The sequence below is a fragment of the Agrilus planipennis genome, unplaced genomic scaffold (genome assembly GCF_000699045.2).
Source record: "Agrilus planipennis isolate EAB-ADULT unplaced genomic scaffold, Apla_2.0 scaffold1, whole genome shotgun sequence".
NCBI classification, from domain to species: Eukaryota; Metazoa; Arthropoda; class Insecta; order Coleoptera; family Buprestidae; genus Agrilus; species Agrilus planipennis.
In genome coordinates this window covers 3,410,312-3,435,582 of record NW_020442466.1, presented here as the reverse complement: position 1 = coordinate 3,435,582, position 25,271 = coordinate 3,410,312, and the positions used below count along the sequence as shown (strand labels likewise).

The 25,271-nt window shown below is 32.4% G+C and overlaps 4 protein-coding genes and 1 long non-coding RNA gene across 10 annotated transcripts; 3 read left to right on the top strand and 2 right to left on the bottom strand.

Moving 5' to 3' along the window:
- Positions 1-1,222: 1,222 nt before the first annotated feature.
- On the top strand, positions 1,223-6,969 carry LOC108733268 (kallikrein-13-like). 4 transcript variants are annotated; one of them, XM_025981182.1, is made up of 4 exons: positions 1,223-1,456; positions 3,096-3,209; positions 3,267-3,419; positions 6,534-6,969. In XM_025981182.1, exons 1-4 carry the CDS (start codon positions 1,322-1,324, stop codon positions 6,708-6,710), a joined length of 579 nt encoding a protein of 192 aa, XP_025836967.1. In that variant the 5' UTR covers positions 1,223-1,321; the 3' UTR covers positions 6,711-6,969. The 4 variants fall into 4 exon arrangements, with proteins under 4 accessions (XP_025836967.1, XP_025836970.1, XP_025836968.1 ...); XM_025981183.1 differs by lacking the exon at positions 6,534-6,969 and adding an exon at positions 3,481-3,763 and having other exon boundaries at positions 1,229-1,456; XM_025981184.1 differs by lacking the exon at positions 1,223-1,456 and adding an exon at positions 2,671-3,000.
- On the top strand, positions 5,927-6,480 carry LOC112906646. Its single transcript, XR_003232492.1, has 3 exons — positions 5,927-6,073; positions 6,176-6,325; positions 6,395-6,480. It is a non-coding gene; the product is annotated as an uncharacterized LOC112906646 (long non-coding RNA).
- A 3,924-nt stretch (positions 6,970-10,893) lies between the features above and the next one.
- LOC108734134 (ATP-dependent RNA helicase dbp2) lies at positions 10,894-18,847 on the bottom strand. 2 transcript variants are annotated; one of them, XM_018465558.2, is made up of 6 exons: positions 18,737-18,847; positions 18,536-18,621; positions 17,515-18,113; positions 14,701-15,444; positions 14,130-14,633; positions 10,894-13,999 (listed from the first exon to the last, which is right to left on the bottom strand). In XM_018465558.2, the coding sequence occupies exons 2-6, from the start codon at positions 18,568-18,570 to the stop codon at positions 13,680-13,682; spliced, it is 2,202 nt and encodes a 733-aa protein (XP_018321060.1). In that variant the 5' UTR covers positions 18,571-18,621; positions 18,737-18,847; the 3' UTR covers positions 10,894-13,679. The 2 variants fall into 2 exon arrangements, with proteins under 2 accessions (XP_018321060.1, XP_018321052.1); XM_018465550.2 differs by lacking the exons at positions 17,515-18,113; positions 18,536-18,621; positions 18,737-18,847 and adding an exon at positions 16,118-16,210.
- Positions 18,848-19,669: 822 nt separating this feature from the next.
- On the bottom strand, positions 19,670-22,203 carry LOC108732963 (protein daughter of sevenless). Its single transcript, XM_025981150.1, has 5 exons — positions 21,724-22,203; positions 21,002-21,311; positions 20,771-20,943; positions 19,891-20,212; positions 19,670-19,833 (listed from the first exon to the last, which is right to left on the bottom strand). The coding sequence occupies exons 1-5, from the start codon at positions 21,799-21,801 to the stop codon at positions 19,670-19,672; spliced, it is 1,047 nt and encodes a 348-aa protein (XP_025836935.1). The 5' UTR covers positions 21,802-22,203.
- A 423-nt stretch (positions 22,204-22,626) lies between these two features.
- On the top strand, positions 22,627-24,305 carry LOC108734147 (polypeptide N-acetylgalactosaminyltransferase-like 6). 2 transcript variants are annotated; one of them, XM_018465580.2, is made up of 5 exons: positions 22,627-22,743; positions 22,934-23,421; positions 23,481-23,553; positions 23,764-23,908; positions 24,056-24,305. In XM_018465580.2, exons 2-5 carry the CDS (start codon positions 23,245-23,247, stop codon positions 24,252-24,254), a joined length of 594 nt encoding a protein of 197 aa, XP_018321082.1. In that variant the 5' UTR covers positions 22,627-22,743; positions 22,934-23,244; the 3' UTR covers positions 24,255-24,305. The 2 variants fall into 2 exon arrangements, with proteins under 2 accessions (XP_018321082.1, XP_018321070.1); XM_018465568.2 differs by having other exon boundaries at positions 22,627-23,421.
- The last annotated feature ends 966 nt before the right edge of the window (positions 24,306-25,271 follow it).

Here is a 25,271-nt window from a genome sequence, read left to right as displayed (position 1 = left end):
TTTATATAGGGTATACCAACTGATACACAGTTTCTTAATTTAAAATATATAATAATAACAAGCACCTAGTAAGTACGTCCCTGGCAACGACGTCATGTACAAATGACGTCCGCTCCTTGAAGATTACAGTGGATAATTTTATATATTTACTACAGTTAATGGCCAAAAAAGATTTGCCAAGTATTCGAATAAATTCTGTGAATCGTTACTATTCTTTTCTTTTTTCCAAAGATAAGAAACTTAATTAAATAGTACTTTATTGTTTGTAATGGCTTCCTGATTTCTAATTCTTTAAAATTCAATGAATACCTGCATAGTAATGTATCTTATCTTTTCTGAAGTAGTAGATTGTAATATAGATAATAATCTCAAATTTATCGTAAATACTCTACAACCAATTCTTAAAATAAAACCAAACCAGAAGTAACTGCTTACATATAGCTCTTCAGTAGATTTTTAATACGTGACAGAATATAAAATTCTAAAGATGTTTCTGGTATTTCTACTTGGAATTCACAAATTTTTATCACATTGTGAGAAATAATTTTGCTTGTTTTCGAGACTACGAAACTGTAGAACTTTTAACTAAAGTAACTGAGAAACATTTAGTATTAATTATTAACAATCCCAAAGATATTTACAAGTAAAATAGACAGTTTGGCTAGTGATGTTGCAAATTTTGATTGCATACACATTCTTCCTTCCCACCAATAGATATGAAATGAGATAAATTCAATTTCAAAAAAAAAGTGACAGATTTTCCGATACAGGTTTTGATACAAACATCAAATAGGGATATTGTCCTTTGTATCCCACGAAACAGCATACTTATTACGAATTGTTTTCGATCTACCCCTTATTTGCGAGTACTTTAGGGTTTCTATTAGACTTCGAAACACTGAAAATTATAAGCTAATTTTATCTATCACTTTTTGGACACTATCTAATCGATATTAATTTATCTGGCAAGGTGGTATGTTAAATTATTAAATATAGTAATTTGTGACATGTTGTATCANTGTACATAGACATTACTTGTAGTAGTATTTTAGTAATTATTACAAAATAAAACGGTGCTATGTAATAACATACTTTAAAATCATAATTAACTTCTTGCACCTGAAATAGTCGGATATCAAAAACAATGACTATTTCAGCACAAATCGAAGTATGTACTTATTCACATAATAGCTACAATAAATGTTTTATTACCACCAGTTAAGCAAATAAACTATTTTATGCATTATATAACAAGCAAGAAATCTTTCTTACAAAAAGCAATTTCTTTTTATGCCATAGGTTGAACAACTGCATTCATAAAATGGTTCCTCTTACCAGCTATGTAACTATTGGAATATTTTTTTTGTTTAGTCGGATAGGCGATTCTAATTTATCAGAAATTACTCCGCGTATTATAAATGGAACCTTTGCTTGCCCAGGACAATTCCCATTTATGGTAAATATCCACTAATTTTTAAGAAACCATGTTCTAATACGTTTACCAAACCCGACACATCATTCTGAGACCAAGTGGGTAAGGGTAACAATTGTTTCTTAAAATTCACAAACTTATTTATTTTTATTGGCCGCAATGCGTTTTGCCCGCAATTTTTCGTATAGCCAATTAATTTAGTGAAACTATATAGGTACATGTTTAAAAAAATCAAATTTTTCTACTGCTATTTCAAAGAAATAAAAGCTTTTGTACTAAATTAAGCTTCGTCCAACAGCACATATTCTTTCACTCACGAACCGAAACACGACACGAAATAGACTAATGCTAATAAACTCCGTAAAACAGATAAGAAACAAACAATTTTTTACAATAACACGTGAAAGGTCAAACGTATTAGAACGGGATGGCAATGTGGTAAGCCGTCTACTGAAAGATGATAAAAACATGTTGCAGATGAGATATTTGAATGCCATGATTAACAATTTATTTAATTAATAAAAAACGTTTGACACCTTCTAAAATATGACAAAATGTGACAAAAAATGGTACACATTACGATATACATATGTATGATAGAAATATATAAGAATACACCGTATTGGAATTAACAATTACAGCTTTTTTCTTTTACATTGATAAGGGAGCGTCATGCAAGAATTTTTTCTACTTGTTTCGGCATTAGCTGTTAATAAAGCAACCAACATTAAATCCTGTTTCTTAGTATGTCGATATTTAAACAACCATGTGTCAATCGAGAAAAAAAATATATACCTACTTTACCATTACAGCTAGAAGAGAAATCAAAGTTGAGTGATTTGGTGAATTGTGTTCCTCTTTATTTCCTTTGGACCGTTTTTCCCGAAGGAGCTAAAATACAGCTACGTGGCTGCGGACGAGACGCAGTAAATCACTTTAAGACATCGTACTGCAGATGGCGTTTTCCGCGCCATTTGTGGTATTTTCTAAAACGCGCTGTTAAGACAGCAGGTAAAAATTGGTCTGTGTCCTGTCGGAGCTGCCTGGGACGCGCTGATGAGATCCAAAAAGATCGAAATCGCGATCCGCGTCTGGCAGTTTCGACAGAATACAGACCACTTCGAATTATTTTATTCGATTATGGTAACGTGCCTATCACGTTGAGGTTAGCTACGCCGGGATTCGTTTCAGCAAGTAGATATNTGCACCTGAAATAGTCACAGGGGTTCCGAGGGATACAGCATTTATCGTTCTAATAAAAATATACAAAATTGTGGGAAAACCAACCATTCTGTATTTAACGGTAACAACAATAGCATATTTTTCATGACCAAACCAGTAACAAAAGGTCAAACCCTAACCCATTTTATGATAGGGACAAGTAGCGGTATTTTTGTGAAAGAAATGTACTTAGATGCTAGATGAGAGGATAGACATTACGATATATCTTGTACGTTTATTTATTATTGTTATTATTATATGCGCTTATACAAAGCAGTGTGAAAATGTGCATTTTAAAACTTTTATCAGTTTACTTATTTATTGAGATGGGGTTCCACCAAAAAAAGGTGAGTCAAAAAGGGTTTCGTGGAAAAGAAAAATTGGGAACCCCTGGCCTAAAGGTTTTAATTTTTGAAGTACTTATACCGTGTAACTATTACAGCTCAAAAAGCACCTAAAACTGAATGAATTTGTGAAGCAAATTCGGCTAACTGTCCGTGAAACAGTTTATCCTGAAGGAACTGAAGGACGTGTGATGGGCTGGGGATACGACATCGTAAATTACTTTGAGATATGTTTTTTCAATATTTTAATTAGTATTCATTTTTTTAAGGGAAATCCTCTGTCTGCATCATGTCTTCAATATGCCGAAATTAATACTTTCAGTGATGATTATTGTGGTAGTTTATACGACGACAACGAACAAATATCCCCATCACTTCAGATATGTGCAGGAGTATCTAACGGAGGCAGAGGTTCTTGTATTGTAAGTAATAAGGAATAGCAATTAGCGAATGTTGTTTCCTACTTTTCTTACTTTATGCCAGGGCGATGCAGGTAGTCCATTTGTGGTGAAAAGACACCAAGCGGGAATTAATTCGTGGTCCCAAAAACCCTGTGCGTTCACAAGAGTTTCAGCTTATATCAATTGGATTAAGAACAAAACTGGTTTACAATTCGAGGAAGCCCCCGGAGCAGTTTAATGTTAAAGATAACTGCGTACATTCATAATTTTGAAGCCTTTTATAGGTTTCTAGTTGTACGCTGTACATAGACATTACTTGTAGTAGTATTTTAGTAATTATTACAAAATAAAACGGTGCTATGTAATAACATTACTTTAAAATCGTAATTAGTGTCTTACACCTGAAATAGTCGGATATCAAAAACAATGGCTGTTTCAGACCAAATGGAAGGATGTACCTATTCACATAAAAGGCACAATAAAAGTTTTACTACCACAGTTAAGCAAATAAACGGTTTGAAGCATTATATAACAAGCAAGAAATCTTTCTTACAAAAAGCAATTTCTTTTTATCCCATTGGTTGAACAACTGCATTCATAAAATGGTTTCTCTTATCAGCTATGTCATTGTTGGAATATTTTTTTTGTTTAGTCGGATAGGCGATTCTAATTTATCAAAAATTACTCCGCGTATTATAAATGGAACCTTTGCTTGCCCAGGACAATTCCCATTTATGGTAAATATCCACTAATTTTTAAGAAATCTTGTTCTAATACGTTTATCAAACCGGACACATCATTCTGGGATCAAGTGGGTAAGGGTAGCAGTTGTTTCTTAAAATTCACAAATTTATTTATTTATATTGGCCGCAATGCGTTTCGTACAGCCAATTAATTTAGTGAAACTATAAAACTGAAGTCTTAATGTGTTCAGTTAATTCATGTAAGTCCTTATTTTATTTTGTGTAAGGTCTCCATTCAACATAAAAAGTCACATAAATGTTGTGGTACAATAATTAAGACCAAATGGATTCTTACGGCAGCTCATTGCATAATTTGCCCCTCTATTGCTAGTTGTCCGTAAGTTGTGACATCAATGCACATCTATTGTGTGCAGAACATTTTTTAATTGATTTTTTCTTATAGCATAAATTTGTCTGAAATTCGTGTAGTATATGGTTCAGTTCAATTATATGAAGAAGGAATGGGTGAAAATTTATTTGTGGAAGTTGATCAACTCATTCCACATGAAGATTTTGAGAAGCCAGATGGTTCCCTTTCTGAACATGATATTGGTCTTATTAAGGTAATTTGTGATCAAAATGATTTATAATAAATAACTGGTTCACTATATAAACTTAGTAGATTGCTAATTATGTGCATATGAACAGAAGACTAAGCCAGCAGGTTCCCAAATGGTGGAAGGGTCACAGGGGTTCCGAGGGATTCTAATAAAAATATACAAAATTGTGGGAAAACCAACCATTCTGTATTTAACGGTAACAACAATAGCATATTTTTCATGACCAAACCAGTAACAAAAGGTCAAACCCTAACCCATTTTATGATAGGGACAAGTAGCGGTATTTTTGTGAAAGAAATGTACTTAGATGCTAGATGAGAGGATAGACATTAGGATATATCGTGTACGTTTATTTATTATTATTATTATATGCGCTTATACAAAATAGTGTAAAAATGTGTATTTTAAAACTTTTACTTTTTTATTGAGATGGGGTTCCACCAAAAAAACGGTGAGTCAAAAAGGTTTCCGCGGAAAAGAAAAATTGGGAACCGCTGGCCTAAGCGTTTCAATTTTTGAAGTACTTGCACCGTGTTACTATTACAGCTAGAAAAGCACCTAAAACTGAATGAATTTGTGAAGCAAATTCGGCTAACTGTCCGTGAAACAGTTTATCCTGAAGGAACTGTAGGAGGGAATATTGTAAACATTAGAAAAGAGATGTCAGGTAGGAATTGCAGCGGGCACAAAAAAACGAATAGCATTATACCAATTAACGTGCAACAAAAAGAGATGCAGAATTTCAGCATAAAGGAAGTCCAACATTATCAGTAATTTAGGAAAGCAAAGACACTTGTTTAAAGATATAATTCCAACCAAACAGTTTTAAAGCCGACCCTGGTCTTTTGCGTAGCTAAGCAACCTCTAACCGCTGCACCGCTTATTACTATTCGATTATCTCTTTTCATTTTGTTTATAGCATCCTCGGTTAGCTCAGTGGTTTATCGATACCGCTTATGGCGTGCTGATGAGATCTAACAAGTTCGAAAAGAGATCCACATCAGCTAGTTCCGAAAATTACTGACCAACATCCTATAAATAAGTACTGGTCTTATTACATGATATCGAAAATTGTTTACACTAAAAAAACGTTCCTGATGGTCAGTATTCTATCAAAACAGAATATTGATCGCTATGAAGATTTTTGGATCCCACAGATGGCGTTCACTACGCTGTTTGTAGTAGTTCGCCCGTTTAGGCCGCTTCGTTTCAGTATTTTACTTAATCAGTTACTTGAATGTAATGCGTGTGATTGCAGCTAGAAGATGAAATAGAAATTAATGGCTTAGCAAATCCAATTCTTCTCAATACCCGTGAAAGAACTTTCGCCTTAGGAACTAGAGGAATTCTGGTTGGATGGGGATACAACAAGGTAAATTAAAAATAGACTCTGCACCCTGAGGTTTTCGTTTTTCGAATTACCAGTCGACACTTTGTCTGTTGGAATAGTTAATTTCCAATTACTTTTTTTAAGACAAACGGCACCGTCCCTGACACTCTGCAGTACACTGCAATCGAAGTATTCGACAGCAGTTACTGTATTAACTCGTACAACAGCAGCGTCTTAAATCCTGCAGTTCACATATGCGCAGGATTGGTTCACGGGGGTAAAGGTCAATGTTCGGTAAGTAATAATTGTCTCATTCTATTGCCACATCAAGTTTTTTATAACTCTTCCTTTATATTGTGTTAGGGCGACTCCGGAGGTCCACTAGTCGTAAACGGGCACCAAGTGGGAATTGTTTCGTGGTCCGATAAACCCTGCGCTTCTCCTGGAAAGCCTGGNTAGCAATTAGCGAACGTTGTTTCCTACTTTTCTTTCTTTATACCAGGGCGATGCAGGTGGTCCATTTGTGGTGAATAGACACCAAGCGGGAATTAATTCGTGGTCCCAAAAACCCTGTGCTTCGCCAGGAAACCCTGATGTGTTCACAAGAGTTTCAGCATATATCAATTGGATTAAGAACAAAACTGGTTTACAATTCAAGGAAGCCCCCGGAGCAGTTTAATGTTAATGATAACTGCGTACATACATAATTTTAAAGCCTTTTATAGGTTTCTAGTTGTACGCTGTACATAGACATTACTTGTAGTAGTATTTTAGTAATTATTACAAAATAAAACGGTGCTATGTAATAACATTACTTTAAAATCGTAATTAGTGTCTTGCACCTGAAATAGTTGGATATCAAAAACAATGACTATTTCAGCACAAATCGAAGTATGTACCTATTCACATAATAGGCACAATAAAAGTTTTACTACCACCGGTTAAGCAAATAAACTATTTTTAAATATTATACAACCAAGAAATCTTTCTTACAGTATTCATAAGATGATTCATCTTAATGTTTATGTAATTATTGGAATTTGTATTTTGTTTGATGCTAGTTTATCAAAAGCTACCCGACGTGTTATAAATGGAACCTTTGCCCACCCAGGACAATTCCCTTTTATGGTAAGTATCCATCAATTCTTAAGGGGCATGTTCTAATATTTGGCAGGTTCGGACCAAGTACACAATATTTGTTTGTTGAAATTCCTGTGAATATTTGAGCAGTTTCTCGGGAATGCGTTTTCTGAAAAGCGACGCATAATTTGCCGCAGCTTTTCCTGTAGACCTATGTGGAAGGTAAATTAGGCAAATTAATTTTCTAAAACTCTTTATAAAGTTGAAGTCCGTGTAATATGCTCAATTAATTTATGGATTATTTACTTATTTTATTTTCTGTAAGGTCTCCCTTCAATTTCTTGGTATACATGTATGTGGTGGCTCAATAATTGACAGAAAGTGGATTCTTACTGCAGCTCATTGCTTATTCAGAGATGGCTGTACTAATGGTATTGAGCAGTGTCTGTAAGTTGTTGCAGTTTGATGCACTTTTGTTGATGTCATAATTTTTTAGTTGTTTATGTGGTAGACATACCAAATTAATTTTCTAAAACTCTATAAAATTGAAGTCTGTCTGATATGCTCAATGAATTTTTGTAAGTCCTTACTTCTTTTTCTGTAAAGTTCTGATTCAAAATCGTAGTTCGCACTCATGCGGGGACTCAATAATTATCAATAAATAGGTACTTACGTCAGCACTTCTTATGACAAATATATTTGTTAATTGACTTGTTCTTATAGTCTAAATATCTCTGATATAAGTGTCGCATATAATTCAGCTGAATTATATCGACAAAGGGAATGTAAAAACTGAATTGCGGAAGTCGATAGACTCATTCCACATACGAACGATGTCGCTGAATTACCTTATACAATTGATATCGACATTGCTGAGGTAATTTCTAGCAAAAATTATCCATTATAAATAACAGCTTAACAGTTTTCCTAAAGGAAGTAAAGGTACTGTAATTGACTGGAGATACGACGGGGTAAATTACTTTGAGACATTTTTTTCCAATATTTTAACTAATTCTTTAAGGGAAATTGTTCGTATTAGTCACATATTTCAGTATGTCAAAATTGAGGTTTTCAGTGACGATTTTGTGCTAGTTTAGACGACGACAAGAAAAGGATATTCCGATTGAGACAATTATGTGTAAAATTACCTGAGGATGGAAGTGGTGATTGCAGTGCGAGAGTAATAAGGAAGCAAGTTCCTTTTATTCTTGCATAGCAATTATGAAAAGTTCTTTCGTACTTTTCTTTCTTGATGTCAGGCCGATTCAGGAGGTCCACTTGTGGTGAATGTACACCAAGCGGGAATTGTTTCGTGGTCCTTAAAATCCCTCTTTCAAACTCTGGTGTGCACACGCGAATTTCGACTGGATTTACAACAAAACTGGTTTAAAAAAATTCAAAAAATTCAAACAAAAAAAATTTGAACTTGAACTTTAAGTTAACTTAAAAACTGGATAAAAATTGATACAACACTTTTAGAATCATTTGTAGGTGGCTGGTCGTACCCTGCATACAGCCATTACTTCTGTAATTGTTTTTTAGTACTTCTTTTATAAATGAAACGGTGCGGTGTAACATAATAGGTTTAAAAACATAATTAGCATCCTATACATGAAATAATGCGATATCAGAAATAATGGCTATATTAAAAAATATCAAATTAGGTACCTAACCACATAATAGGCATAATAAATATTTTATTACCACCAGTTAACGAATTAAATTATTTTTAAATGTAATAGAATCAAGAAATATTTCTTACAAGAAATGATTTCCTTTTGTGCCATACGTTGAGTAAGTGGGTCCATAAAATGGTTCATCTTAATTTTTATGTAATTATTGAAATTTGTATTTTGTTTGATCGAATAGACGATTCTTTAACACTTTCCCCGCGTATTATAAATGGAACCTTTGCTTGCCCAGGAAAATTCCCTTTTAATTTAATTAGCATCCTATACATGAAATAGCTGGATACCAAAAATAATACCTATTATAGAACAAATCAAATTAAGTACCAATTACTATAGTTTTAGATTATTATTTAATTCAGTGACCCATCATCTTTTCATTTAGGTTTAAAGGAATTATTTTAAGTAAAACTGTTCAATGTTTACATTTTTTTTTAAGACGATGTTAATACCACTTATTATACTTAAAATTGAAAAACGAACGTCAAGAGACATCGACAGCATTGTAATATTTAAAACAAATAAAATAATTTTCAATCATAATTTTTTTCATTAACCATGCAAATTTATCAGAATTAATAGATTAGTATTATTTTGGTTGTTATTACTTACCTATTTCAGATTTCTTCCTCAAATACCTTTACTTATCACTATGCAGATTGCAAATTATAGTTAAATGGTTGATAGGAGAAAACAATAAAACAAAAATTTGCAACAAAAATGAAAAGTAATTTATTATTATACAATTCAATTTCCATTACATTTTTAATAATGCAGTGAATACCTAGTAATACTGTATTACATACAAGAAATGCACTTGTTGGAAACTTACAGAAGAGATTTTAAAAATTAGACAATAAAAATCGATGCTTTAAAACTACTTAACGATTTACTAAAAAAAAAAAAAACTGAGGGCCACGCGACGAGTAGTGTACAATTGGATTCATACTTTCATTATGTATTATTAAATTCAACCATCATCGTTACATATACTGTTTTTTAATAATATTAGTTAATTAAGCCATTTGTCGAATGATATAAAGTACTGGAGCACGGCAACGTGTCATAACTTTTCTCTCTATCGCAAAATATTGTACTCTTTTAGTAAATACTTACTTTTTTTAGTTAATAAAAAGTACATATACATCACAGCGTTTAAAGTACCTCAAAAATGCATGCAACAGTCAGACATTTCCTACAATGAAGGGCTTCACCAATTTATCAACCGAAAAACAAAATAAAAATAAATTTATTTTGAGACATTTTGTAAAGATGTACATTTTAAAAAATTGTCGTGTTTCTGAATCTGGCTTATGCACTAAATCTTCAATTTTAATCGTTTTTAAAACCGTTGGATAAATACATTAAAGCCAAACGATGAGGAGTAAAAATTATCACGCTAGAGCTAATCAACAAATCTCGAAAAATTCAATAATTTTCAGTACGTTCAGGACAAAAAATATTAACTATGGCACAGCTATTTATATATAAAAAAAAAAATAATTACGAGACTGTCGTTGCCATGTTCTTTAATAAATAAATAAGTAGTTTTATTCAATAGGCTCACCGTACTTTTTTCCGTGCACCAATTTTTTTTTATTTCATGAAACCTTTCAAACTAATCGAATTATCACATACATGTATTAAACGAAAAACGAAGGAAATCTACTTGAAAAAATGGGTCCATGATATTACGGCGGCAGTTTCACGTTCTTCAGGAACACAAAAGAAATTTTAATACTTAATAATGTATCATACTGTCGCGTACTATTTTTGAAAATATATAAAAAAAAAGGAACGTTCGTTATCAGATCTTCCAAGGACTTAAAGCTGATAAGAGAAAGTATGAGACTTCCAAGGATGTCACATACGCAAGAGTCTGAGCTCCTGCTACGTAACTGCAAAGACGACCAGACCAGGCTTCATATAATCACGGAAATTTTTAAATAATAAATTCTACAATATACATAACTAGATAAATTTAATCATAGAAGGGTTCACTGTATTGTATATTAACTGGTAAAACGTCAATAGAAACGTTAGAAAAATCACAGTAGACACGCTTCACCACGAGTTAATGAACAATGTACTTACTTTTTCTTTTTTTTTTTTAATCAGTTAGGTAGGAGGAGCCAAAGTCTAGTACCGATCATGTAATAGCAACGGAGCCGTTTGTTGACTATCGCGAATAATATTAATTATTATATTTACTAAATGTGCAGTTCATGGCGCACCAAAAAAACAATCCGAGTGAAGAGAACGGCGCTATTATTATTATTATTATTGGCAATCACAAATCCGCCTGGAATACGAACATATTCACGCACGAAAACAATAAACAAAAAAGGGGAATCCGTAGAGAATATGCATGTGGGTATGTGTATGATGTATTTAATCATCATCTAATAAAAAATTTTGACGATTTTGAAGGTCGTCATGTATTTTTTTCTCTACAAGTGTGTAAAGTTACAAGTTAGTTCAGTCTTTCGTAAAGATAATTAATTATAAATAACATCTCTTGTAAATATCACATACCGAACAATGTCCCGGAAAGCGCGCGTCTCGTAGTGTAAAACTGCGTGTAACGTAACGTAACGTAACGTGACGGTTTAGCGTAACGCGCCACGAAAAAATGAGCTTTCGCCGGTCGTGTCATGCTTTTATAGTACATCATTCGAAACGCACATATTTGGCTTCGAGATTAAAGCAAAGAAGCGCGCACAGCTCCTCTTATACACACGGAAAGTTAATATAATTTATTATTCTTTGCTACCGTTACTTGCTAAAAAATATCACAGATCGAGTGCCGATGCACCGTTTTTGTATTTTTTATTTTTAATTATTTTTCTCATCATCTTTCTTCTTCATTTTCATACTCGTTTCGTTTCAACGTTTCGAGAAAGAGTGAACCTTATAGAGAATTAAAATAAATCGCGTTAAATGAAAAACAAAACTAAACACTACAATATACACGCACTTGGCGCATGACTCTGGTTCATGTGTGCATCTATTAGGACTATTTATTTATTATTTTAATTAATTGTCGCCGCTTTATTCCAATAATAAAACGCCTACAGCAATCGGAGAGCACTTGGTAATTTTATAAAGGCAGATAACAGTTTTTCTGTATTTTATCTTACAGAAAGCAGGGTACACATTTCGAAAGTAAGTTTTTAATTATTTCTAGCTGCAATGGTTTTTAATCATTATAATTATTAAAATCGCACTTTTTTGAATTTGACCGTTGTTGTCCCTACTTTATGAAGAACTGGAAGGAATGTCCAGAAATTACACCTTACTAATATAGAAAACGACGATGACCAGACAAAGAAGATATCTTCCACTTCATCCCTGACCACCTCGTAAGGGAAAATTATCTTAACGAGATACGGTAGGTACGAACCACTTGCACACAGAACAGATATATCATCGCAGAAATATAAATTATCTTACCGTTTGTTTTTTTTTTTTCATTCAGTTTTCGTTATTATTAAGACGTTTTTATTTATTTATTAAAAATTATCGTCTTGAAATAACGTTACGTTTTTTTTTATCATTATCATCATATCTGCGTTGTCGTCTCATGGGGAGACAAAAACTATTAAATTATCAATATATATCACTAAACGTATGTATGTATGTATTTTTTGTTTCAATTGGAGATATCCCCCCTTCTATATGTTTCGTGCATTTCAACAGCATACAGATAAAGAGAAATACAAATATTATTAATATTATTAAACACTATCATTACAATTACACATATTATGAAAATCTAGCTAGCACAGCATATGTGTGAGTGTGTGTATATAAATGTTTTGTGAGTAGAGGTGCATTCGAATCCTCGTTGCAGCCCTAGTTGCAAAGAAGACCGAATACAAACGAACATCACAGCGACACAATCAATGTTGTTAAACGTAATTTAAATTTTTGCTGGTTTTAAACGTCACCACAAATTCATTCTGCTCAGGGGGGAAAAGACATATTACTTATCATTTATTTGCAGAATAACAGTGCAGCAGTGTCGGACACAATTAATATAATTAATAAATATGCTGACTTAGTCGGGAACACTTCAGAAAAGAATAATTATCTTCTTAAATTTTATAAAGGCAAAACTTTTTGGTAAATAGATACGACAACCCTCCTACTATTGTCCCATTAAATTTAATCGAAGTTCCATTCACGCTAAATAAATAAATAATAAATGTTTTGCTAGACCAATTCCCGACCAATCTATCTTTTACAATGAATGACTAATTATAATATCGATTACAACATCGGTTACACATTTTAGTCTATGCATGCCGCTATCGTTATTTCATTTTTGGATAAAGTACATTAATACTTGAAATTAGCAATAGTAAAGATCAGTTGGTTATAGTTGCTCTGCTTCTGCTGTTTAAAGAAAAATAAACGTTGAAATAAAATCCGATATCTAAAATGAAAAAGCAACTTCTTTTATACATGAACCTAAATATTGTGTGAAGCGATTGCGGCAAAAAGAGCTGATATTCCAAAAAGTATTATATATAGGTATCATAAACGCATAGTGCTGAAGAGAAAAAAGCCCATTACAAAAGAAAAATAATCTACTAACACTAAATAAGACACATCCCACATTTAAACGACGAATTACAACGGGTGGCTAAAGGGACCGGCCCGTTTTATTTTTTATTTACCGAAAAAAAATCAATTTTTTTATTAATGTATGTTGCTGTTACAACCTTAAAAAACGCTTCTTTTTATTTACTTATTCTTTCATCGCACACACAAAAATTTCTCATTCGAAACAAAAGCAAAAAAAATCAAAAAAACTCTAGCGCGAGCGAGCGAGCGTTCTTCAAGGTAGTTTTTTTTTTTTAAATTAAATAATGAGATTACTGTTGTACAGCAGCCGCGGGTGGCTGGGTGTACTGATACGCGTAAGGGGGAACAGGGGGCGAATATTGCCCAAACATACCCTGATTCATCGATTGGTAGCCGCATGCGTTGTTAGGGGGCGTGCGACTTGGTTGGAAAAACTTGTGATTGACGAGACATTGGACGTCGTCCGCCGATCCGGGAACTCCGGCCGCGGCAGCCGTGGCTTGCATCATGTACTGTGGCTGGACGGCGTACATTCCTGCTGTTGATGCGTTGGAATATGCCTGGCGCTGGCTGTAACGGGGCGGACCACCTGAACTGTTACGCATATTATCTGTAATAAAACGACTGTTAACAACGAATAATTGTTACTTTTAACAAAGTTTTAAAAGACTAGGGTCAATAAACTTATATTTTCCCTAATAATTCACTTTCTTATTCTGTAGTTAATATTTAAAACTTACTATAGCCACGATTTCCATTAAACTGCCTTCCATTCCCATATCCTCCTCCATATCCACCCTGTTGTTGTCCAGCATATTGTGCCCCAGGATTTTGGTACATGTTCGGCTGATAGCCCCCATTGTACTGCCCAGAATTCCTCTGGTTGGGTATTTGGAACGTATCAAACTTCATGCCCCCATTGGCACCGCCTCCATTGCTATTGTATCTCATATTGTTTTGTCTCTGCTGATCGTTGTTAACGTAGGTCTTGTTGTTCCACGTTCTGTTGTTGTTTCTTTGATTTTGTTGTTGTTGCTGCTTGCCCTGTTGTGATTCGTTACTGTTTGGTGACGAGTTGTCGCGATTGCGATTCTGCCAACGATTACGACCACTCTGATTATTACGAGATGAAGCCAAAAGATCAACAAGTTTTGACGAGACAGGTTGACCTGATTCTTCCAAAACGGCAATCAAGTCCTTGGTTTGGCGTTGGTTATTGGGGGTGAAGAATGCATAAGCAGTTCCTATTTTTAACAAGGAAAATATTATTAACATAAAGATTCTTTTATTTTTTTCTTTGTAATGACTTACCAACTTGTTGACATCTGCCAGTTCTTCCAATACGATGAACATAATCTTCTGAAGAATTTGGATAATCATAGTTGATGACGTATTTAACATCTTCAACATCTAATCCTCTCGCTGCCACATCAGTTGCTACCAAAATACACGATTTTCCGCTTCTAAACTCTGATAATACATAATCACGCTCAGGTTGCGATTTATCCCCGTGCATACAGATGGCCAGGAAACCTTCGTTCCTTATGCACTTGGTAATGTCGTCCACCTTCTTTTTGGTCTCCACAAATACTATAATTTTATTGGTAGAATTGTAACCAATTTCTTTGAGCAAATTCATTAGTTTTCCTTCCTTTTCTTCTTCTTCACACACTTCAACGATTTGGCGAATATTACGATTGGCAGCCAATGCTAGAGAGCCAATATTAACCTGAATGTAATCCACAAGGAAGTCTTCTGCGAGAGCCTGAACCTGTTTCGGCCATGTGGCAGACCACATCAATACCTGACGATCAGGTCTAATTTGTTGAATAATTTTGCGGATCTGAGGTTCGAAACCCATGTCAAGCATCCTGTCTGCCTCGTCAAGGACAAGGTATGTGCATCGATTGAGATTTGTTGTGCCCTTTTCGAGGAAATCGATAAGACGGCCAGGTGTTGCAATAACGATTTCGACACCACGTTCTAAATCGCGAGCCTGAGGTCCTTTGGGGCATCCACCGAAAATGCAAGTATTACGAATCATGCTGGGGGAGCCTGGAAAAATCAAAAAGGGACATGCTACTATTGTGTCTATCAGAAAGCCCTACGGTCAATACATGCTAAAATTAGCCTGATATAATAAAAGCAACTCCACTCCTACAATTACAAAAAAAAATTATGTAAAAATTAGTGTTACAATTTTTTTTAGTTTCAAAATTTACAGTCTATTTTTAATAAAACGTGGAATTGTAATTTTAAGAGTATATGTGTAATACATTTAATCCATGTTAATTTCAAATAATGTTTAATATATTTTGAATCTCAAATATTAATACTATATTTACACAATACTTCTTTTTCACTAATTGGAAAAAAGCTAAACTTTTATTTATCCAAAACATTTCTTATGACAAATATACTCCAATAATAAACATTTTAGGAACCATAGTCGTTTTACATACATGAAATTAATAGCAAATACTAAATCTTCAATAAAATCAATTATAAGTATTACTGAAGCACTATTTATTGGTAGTTACCAAAGACCAACGACATACATATAAAATAAATATGTAATACCATTTATCAATTCCATTGAATTGATTAGGAATAATATAACTAAAGCCTGCTTTGGTTCTTTATGATCCATTTGCAGATTTTGATAACTATTGCACATAGTTATTCTCACTTTTTTTTTTTTTGAGACAAGAAAATTCAAATTACTTACTTGTCTCTCGAGAAACAGATACATCTCCAGTGAAATATTCTGAAAAAGGTAATTTTCATATAAACAGGAATTTACTTGATTAATTTTGCTAATCTTAATTCCATTGAATTGATTAGGAATAATATAACTAAAGCCTGCTTTGGTTCTTTATGATCCATTTGCAGATTTTGATAACTATTGCACATAGTTATTCTCNCCATCAAACGTCTTGCGCAATACAGTGTTCTAAAAGGAATTGAGAAAAAAATAAAAACTACTTAATTAAATTTAATCAAAGTATTACTTATCGAATACGAAAAAATATTTTCTCTTAAAGCGATTACCTGACAAATTACGATCGGTTTTAAAGTGCGATCAACGGAAGGTGCATGTGGATGGTGTGGGGAAGAGGGCTCCGTTGTCGAACTAATTGATTGAGCATCTGACAGTTTTCGAGTTGGTTTTAAATTTCGATTGATTTTAGGTGGGGGCATCAACTACGAAACATAAAAAGTATTTTGTAAAATGAAACGTTGACTGTTCAGACTAATTATTATTAAATGGGTGCTTTTATTACAAGTATAACACCTGTCTTACATTTACCTGGGAATCTGGTAAAAGAGGACTCGGCAGATTGAAATATAAGGCACCTGTTGTTGATGAAGAACTTTGTGAAGCTGGGGATGCAGGCTCATTCTGACTTTGAATATCTTCAGAATCATAACGAAATACCTATTCATACCCAAGAAAAAACACACAAATGCATTTGTCGGTTTATGGCATGTTAAATTACGACAAGCGATTTAATCCTATACGCGGTAATATTCACCTGTGCAGAGCTAGTACTGGGTTTGGGCGATATGTCGTAGCGAAATATGTGCCCTTCCAGAGTCACCGGCGCTGCATTGTTATAACAATGCCGCCGTGACAACGTGTTGGACAAACTGTCGCTAGTTTCTATCTGATGTGATCGTGGAAAATCGTACATGTCGTCAGTGAGTATAGGCGCGTTGTTTTGCGAACTCACACTAGTTTTATCCCCAGATGCTTTGGATTGGTCATTTGTATCCTTCCTGTAACAATGTGGCATTTCAAAATGTTTTCATTTTAAGAACGCGTTTATAAGACACAAAAAAAAAATAAAATTAAGAATTAGACATATGGGTATAATAAAAAATGAAAAATTTACTTTCCAACTTACATGGTCTTCAAAGGAGATGTATTCGTTGGTAAATTGAAATACGTGGGTGCAGGTACAATATGGGCAGGTTTAGGAGGTCTGGGTGGAGGCAGAGGTGAACTAGAATTGTTATCCAAAGCAATTTTGTTTAACTTTTGCGTCGCCTCTCCCATAGAACTGTCTGAAGCGAGGGGCATCCTTGCATCTACAAAAAATATCAAAAACTTTATTCATATACATAAATTAACTTTCTGTATTTGCTGTGCAAGTTCTCGTGTAGGTGCCAAAACTAGTACAATGGGGCCTTCACCTCTCTGGAGCCTTTTCTGATTATTGATGTGTAATGTGGCAGGTATCATATAAGCTAATGTTTTTCCAGAGCCTGTTTGTGCAATTCCAACTAAATCACGTCCTGAAAGGACAATAGGCCATCCCTGTGCTTGAATAGCAGTAGGCTCAGTAAATCCTTGCCTAACAATTTCTTTAATTATGTATTCAGGGAAATTTCCTTCATCAAAACATTCATTTGGATGAGGAACATTTGTGCCAATCACAGTAATTGCTTTCTGCTGTCTATATTGATCAACTTCTGATTGTGACCTGTTTTTAACATTCTCATGTAATTCATAAATGTTCTTCTGGAATGGCTGTAATTCTTGAGTTTGGGGTTGGGGTTCCCATGCAGGCTGCTGCTTTTGTACACGGTTATTGCTCGAAGTAAATTCACGGGACTGTATTTTAGTGTTAGGTCCTCCAAAGTCTTGAATTGGTGCTAATGCTTGGTTTGTATATTTCCAATTTTGGTTGTAATTATCACGCGCAGGACGTGCATGGAACCTGATAACAATAAAATAACCTAAATGTCACCTAAGCACTTGCATAACATCAAATAAAACTGCATAGAAATTTCATGTATATAACTTGCAGTTATTAAACGACTGTAACTCCTACTTTGAATATTACTGTAACAGCAGTATTGCAACATTTAACAGAAATTTTACAAAAGAAAAATATTTGCACAGAACCATTATCGTTATTTTTTGCTGTACACATTCAAAATAATTTTTCTAAATTATTTACACCAATTCAATTAGAAAAGCTCGAGTAAGTAGCCATATGTTGGAAGCTGATAAATACGAAAAAAATGTAATGGAAAATGCCAGACAAACCAAGATGGATGCCAAAAATCAATACGACAAATTTAGCCAAAGGGTTTAAAAACTAAATTAAAATATGTACTTGTAAAAAAAATTACTTACATGCCGTTATTTTGGTGTGTTCCGTTGTACTGCATGGTGAATTTATGTAATTAAATATCGGTGCTGTTCTAACAATGGTTCTAAACCTGCACAGAAATGATGAAATAGATAGGTAATTATATAAACACGTTACACAAAATTTATTGTTTACTTGGTGCACAGAACCGTTATAATTACCTATACTGGTAAAGAAAGACTCACCTTTTTCTATTTTAATTAAAACACACCAAAAACGGCTCACCCTCAACCGTCAAATGGCAAGGATAACGAGCCTACTGATTTATTCAATGAGAAAACGGAAATGAAAGGTGCTGGATGGATGATGGATACGTGCGCAGACTCTAGTAATCAATTGAAGTACTAAAATTATTAAAAAATTAATGCACATTACTGTTACTTGTTCCAAAATGAAATAAAAATCTCCCGGATTAACTACAAATAGATTTAAAACAGATACGTTTTATTTTGTGCTAAATTTCAAAAATATACTACCTTCTCAAACGCTTATTGATCGGATGTACTGGGAGATATTGATTCAATTGTAATTCGCAAGTGGGAAAACTCTTTTAAATTTCGTGCCAAAAGTTTTAATGCATTAAAAAAATACTTTCTTTTGTAAATTCTATGAAATATTTTGTATAAACTTTAATGAACAAGCACAGTACGTTATGTTTATAGTTTATCTACATATAAAATATATTACTAAATATTTTGAACGTAATTTTTAATTTTTGACGCATCAAAATCAATAAAAACTGTTTAAAATAGGTAATAAAGTTAATTCATTATCATATTACCAGATAGATAAATAAATATACATCAAATAAATTTATTTTTCACTATTATGTATTTATTTTTGAATCTACATACAGTAAAAATACATACAAGCACAATTATAAATGGCACAATAAATACGTGTGTTATTCTACATCTATCAACGTAAAAAAATCAAGAAATTTAATGAACATTTTGATATGCATAAGCGTACACTAAATTAAAGTATTTTTTAACAGTTATCACAAAATTGTCTAAGAAACTAAATTTTTTCGCGGCAATTTTCATGTGAATAATACAAAGGAATATTTTGTACTTTGTACAACTTGAGTGTATGAGCATACAAATTAATAAAGTAAATTAATTCCTGAAATTTGGTGTCCCGACTATATCCTGACATAATAAATTAACAAANGGTCTGGGTGGAGGCAGAGGTGAACTAGAATTGTTATCCAAAGCAATTTTGTTTAACTTTTGCGTCGCCTCTCCCATAGAACTGTCTGAAGCGAGGGGCATCCTTGCATCTACAAAAAATATCAAAAACTTTATTCATATACATAAATTAAAAAAGAAAATCTTACTGCTATTATTGGACGACATGGTATTGTGAGTCCAATCGTCGTCAGTGAAAACGCTCTCCGAATCCGTGGGACTTTGCAAGGGACTTATATTAGAATTCTTTTCGACCCTTACATTGCAATAGTTTTCCGAGTTTTTTAAAGTTCTTCTGGGAGCTTGCAACTGTCTTGGAGAGTCATAGAATCTCGGATCGCCCTCATTGTGAATTATTACGTCGTTCAGATACGTGGGAGAAGTTTCGTAAGTCGCATTCATATGATTTTTTGAATAATCTGGACGGAAGTATGAATTTGCGACATTGTGGCGTAGTAAAGAATAAAAATCCTAAAAATTTTTTTCCATACATTATGAAAATAAAATTCTGCAATAGATAAGTATATACCAGAACAGTTTTTTAACTCACACGTCATACCAAATCAATAAAAATGTTCACGAATGGGCCTAGCAAGATAAGATGACATTTTTCTCCAAATTTCAGGACTTCCAAGGTCCACATCAATAGGGCTTTAATGATTTTTGTTCATTTTCTTCTAATCTAGCTTTCGTAAAAATTCTAACAAAGAGTTAAGAATTATAACAAGTTCAAAAACATTTAAAAATAAAACAATTGTACCCTATATAATTACATACAGTAATATTAAAAAATTACCTCTAATAAATAACTGAAAAATGACTTAGTAAAAAAGTTTTGCTATGATCTAGTATTCTTAATAATCAAAAAAATTTAGAGTGATTTTAATTCTATTCAAAAACAAATGTCAAGGATCCTTTTGGAGGCACCTTTTACCATCTTATCCTGCTGGACTTTTGTTAATTTATTTGAGTGTTTAATTATAACAAACCTTTCTTTGTCAATTTCAAATTCAATAAACTGAAAGTTACCTGAGCACCTTGTGTAGGAGATCTTCCAGTAATACATTCAGATATTGGAATATAAGGGCCTGTACTAACAGGAGACACTGGTGGTGAATCAAAATTATTTTTAACTGATTGTTCATTCTTAACTTCTGTAAAATACACATCAGTAGTGGGAGGTGACTCAATAGCAATGTGTCCTAAAATTATAGAAATAACAAGTAGCATTTAGGTTTAAACTGTCCCCTAAATAAGTACTTTCTGTTTGTTGTTGCTCCTCAGTTGTTGCTTCTAACCCTAAGATATCACAAATACACTTAACCCATGCTTTCATTTCATTTTCATTGTCAGCAGCGAGATAGTAAGTACGTGTTGGTGTTTTAATATCAAACATAAAATCAAATTTAAGTTTTTTAACCTCATATTTTAGCCCAGTATCTACTTGCTCACAATGATCTAAATCAATAACACCCTTCAGTTTACGACAATTTCTGTCTGTGTAGTATGTAAGCAAGTACTGGCCTGGAAGTTCACCAGGTTGTAATGAAAACCATCTTTTTCTCCATCTCTACAAAAGATTTTTAATTAATTCACACAAAATAAACATTGCAATTTCATAACAAAAAATGTATAACACAAATATGGTTCTTCTGTTTAAAAGTCACAAACATTGATACTAAAGTACAAATGTTTCGTCTAAGAATAAAATTCTGTGAAAATAATTATTAAAATAATAGGAAAATTACATTTTAGAATTTTTAAATTTGCATTATTTACATTTTAATAAATATCATTGAAGCGTAGTCTTAACCTATGCATTCCATTAGACAAAATTAAAGTAATTTCTATTATTTCCTTTTTTTTATAATTATAAACGATCTTCAGTTATTTTAAAATTAACAAGGCGTCACACAATATTAATTAACAAAAGCATCATCATAAAAAATTCTTCTGCAAATAAAACGAAATTTTCTACTTACAGCCCTCCAAATTCGTTTTGTTGGTGGCGATTTTGTTAACCACCCTTCATATAACACTTCTTTGCCATTTCGTGACATTATTTGTTACAAAATCTTTTACTATGTTTGAAAATTCATGCATTACATATGTTAACCTGATGACTAACTAATTTGTCATGTCAAGACGATAGAGTAGTAGCCATAGACGTAGTCGCAAACATACGTTCCAGATGTCCAATTAGTTTTCATAAATAAATCTCGAAGCCTGGCTTTTTAAAACTTGTCTGGTTTAACATGCCTGATAGTAAGCAACTCCATCCATAATTTGCTGTACTTGCATACTCGAATACACCAAAAGTAATCGAAAGTAATAAGTTTTATAAAGTTGTTTTTTATTTTGTATTTTCCTGTTCACGATAATTTAAGTTGCAATTAATTAGCAGTTACGCATTTAACTGTTAGCAAAAATCCAAACAATTTCTGAACAGAAGAAACAAAACGATAAAAAACACTTTTTAACAATTTTTAATTACTTTACTTTTGCAATTTGGTATGGGTAGGAAAAATATAGATAGAAAAATGCGTTAATCCCACTAATAAACAATCAATCAATAATTTGAGCGTTCTAAGAATTCTAAATATACTTTACGATTAACAATACTTATTAAGTACAGCTTTTCTTGTTTTATTGTGAAACGTAATAGCATTGTAATAATTATAGCAAATATACTGCTATAATAATACGTTGCATAGGTACGGCGCAGGTATTATTACTTTAAAAAACTTTTTCAGCTAGGAAAAAAATTAAAACTGGTTTAACCAAGTACTTTGTTAATGAATATATATGGTCAGAAATTTCCATATTCTTAACGTACATACACATTCTTTAGTGAAGGGAAAGCAAGGTCAGTTATTATAAGTTGATAAAGGAAAAACGACCTTCTACTTTTTATAATACTTTATTTTACAAATTGAATTGAAATAGTGAAACTCTAGCATGCTGATTGTTACAGTGATATTATAGTGATATTGCTTGACATGGTTGGTTTATAGTTATATCTATAAATTTTACTGAAAGCTGGATCTTTATTAGCAAATTAACAAAATTTACGATTAGCAAATTAACGACACGGTTTTGATGTAAACAGTCGTAGTGAACATGTTCTGAACAGTTCAGTGCATAGGTTCAGTCGATGTTCAGTACTTTTAGTTGTTTTTAGTCGGTTTTTAGTTTTCAGTGTGTTGCAGTGTGACGAATCAAAAAGCAGCATTTAAATATTAAAAATTCATGGAAATAATAAAATGAGGCGAAAAAAGTAATGAAAACTAGTATACGAATACCAGCATAGATAGCAATCATTATTTTTATTAGTAAATAATTTGTGATATGTGTGAAATTATAATGAAGGTTATAGTGCAAGAAAAATGAAAATTAGTGACCAGCAATGTTTATTTAAATCATGTCTTTTGGTGATTATTAAAGACAATGCTAAAGTTAATCAAGATACATATAAAATTTATACATAATTAGCAATTTTTAATATGAAACGAAACGTGAGGAGTTTTTTCAAGTTCCTAATACTTGCGGGGGTAACTTCAGCAGTAACTGTGCTAGTATTTAGATTTGTCAGGACTCCTAATTTGGCCGATAGTTCAGTAGCACAAATAGTCAATGAAAGAGGTGGTGGAGCCGTTCCTTTACCCCCAGAATATGAAAATGTAAGTTCATTATGTTATCTTAATGCTTGTTAAATTATTAAGATGGTATTAACTTGTAGGATGTAGCTGTAGACAATACAAAGATAGACTGGCATGACTACAAGTTTATTGCGAAAGAATCAAAACGTAAAGGTTTGTTTTGTATTTTTTTAAAATAGACATTTTAAGCATTTGTTAAGTCATAATTAAAGTTTCACTTTGATAAAAAATGTGAATTAATTGTAACACTTGTGTTTGAAATTTCTCTTTTGTGTTGCAATAAATGACAGATTATTGCAATGTTAAAATATTAAATGACCACTTTTTTATGTTTTTATTTATTACAAAATATGCTTACTATAGGTATTGGTGAACATGGAAAAAAAGAAGATATATTATCATCTGAATTAAAGAATTATGATAAATTATATGAAGAAAATGGCTTTAATGCTGCCCTTAGTGATAAAATTGCTTTGGATAGATCGCTTCCAGATATTAGACATAAAGGGTAGGTCACAAGTAATCATATTACCTTTATACTTTATTTTTAATCTTTGTTTAACAATTCTCTTTTTTTTTTTCTTGAATTTTATATTAGTTAAACAAAAAAAGAAGTTTTCCCGTTTTTTAATAAGTTTGGAATTTATTTTCACAGTTGCAAAACTAAGAAGTATTTGAAAAATCTTCCAAGAGTGAGTGTCATTGTTCCATTTCATAATGAACATTGGTCAACATTGTTAAGAACAGTTTATAGCGTTATTAATCGATCCCCACAACATTTGCTACATGAAATAATCTTAGTTGATGATTTCAGTACAAAAGGTAAACTGTTATTATTACATAGTGTAATATAGAAGCTTTTATTTGTATTATCTGGGTATTATGATATACATTTAAATATTCAGAATTTATTATCTTATAAGAAAGCGCTAAAGTATGTTATCTGTTCTAAATACTCACATTGAAATGTGTTATAATTTATTTCTACATTTATAAAGCTGTCTAATAGATTGTGGAGTTGATAAAAAATCTAAAACTACATGTTTGCATATTTTCTGTATATTGTAATATACATATTTACCCAATTATTTTTTCATGTAGATTTCACAAGTTCAAGTTAATTTAGATAAAGGTATGTCCCACAACCTTTTTTCTCGAACGAACCGTTATCGTCTTATAATCTAAAAGTATATTTTTCTGTATCTTACATAATCCTTACATGATATTAGTAGAAGATTAATATGGTATTATCTTGAAAATTAGATGGTCTATGATAAATGTTATACGATTAAAAAATCTGTTGAAAGGTTCCTTTATTTTTAAAAAAAATTGTACTAACAACAAAAATATAAGAGCCGCTTGAAAATTATAAAAATCATTTTTTAACTTATACCTGTTAACATTTTTTGTCATTGAACCAAACTAATTTTGCATAGTTAATTATCTACTGGAATTATTTACCCTTGTTCCAGAAGTTATTTAAACAATTGCACCTTGTTTCTGTCAGATTTTTTTTACAGTAACTAGTTCATAACTTATTTACGATTAGTTTTGTACGATAGTGTCTTGCCTTGAAATTATTAGTACAAGCTCATGTTCGTTACTACACTTTGCAATAAATGTTTGCGTATTAGATACCTGCCCATGCGTAAATTACGAAACAGAGATATATTTGAAGTTGACTTTTTAAAATAAGAACCTGCATTTGTTAAAATATTTTGGTTGCAATTAATAACTTTTAATGGAAAGAGTAACTAGTTAGTTAACTTTTCATTTTAATAATTATAGTTGATTAGTATTGAAAATCTAAACTTTTAGAATCTTGGGTAATCTACTCCACAGCTGTGGGTCACACATTTTTTTTTTTTTTT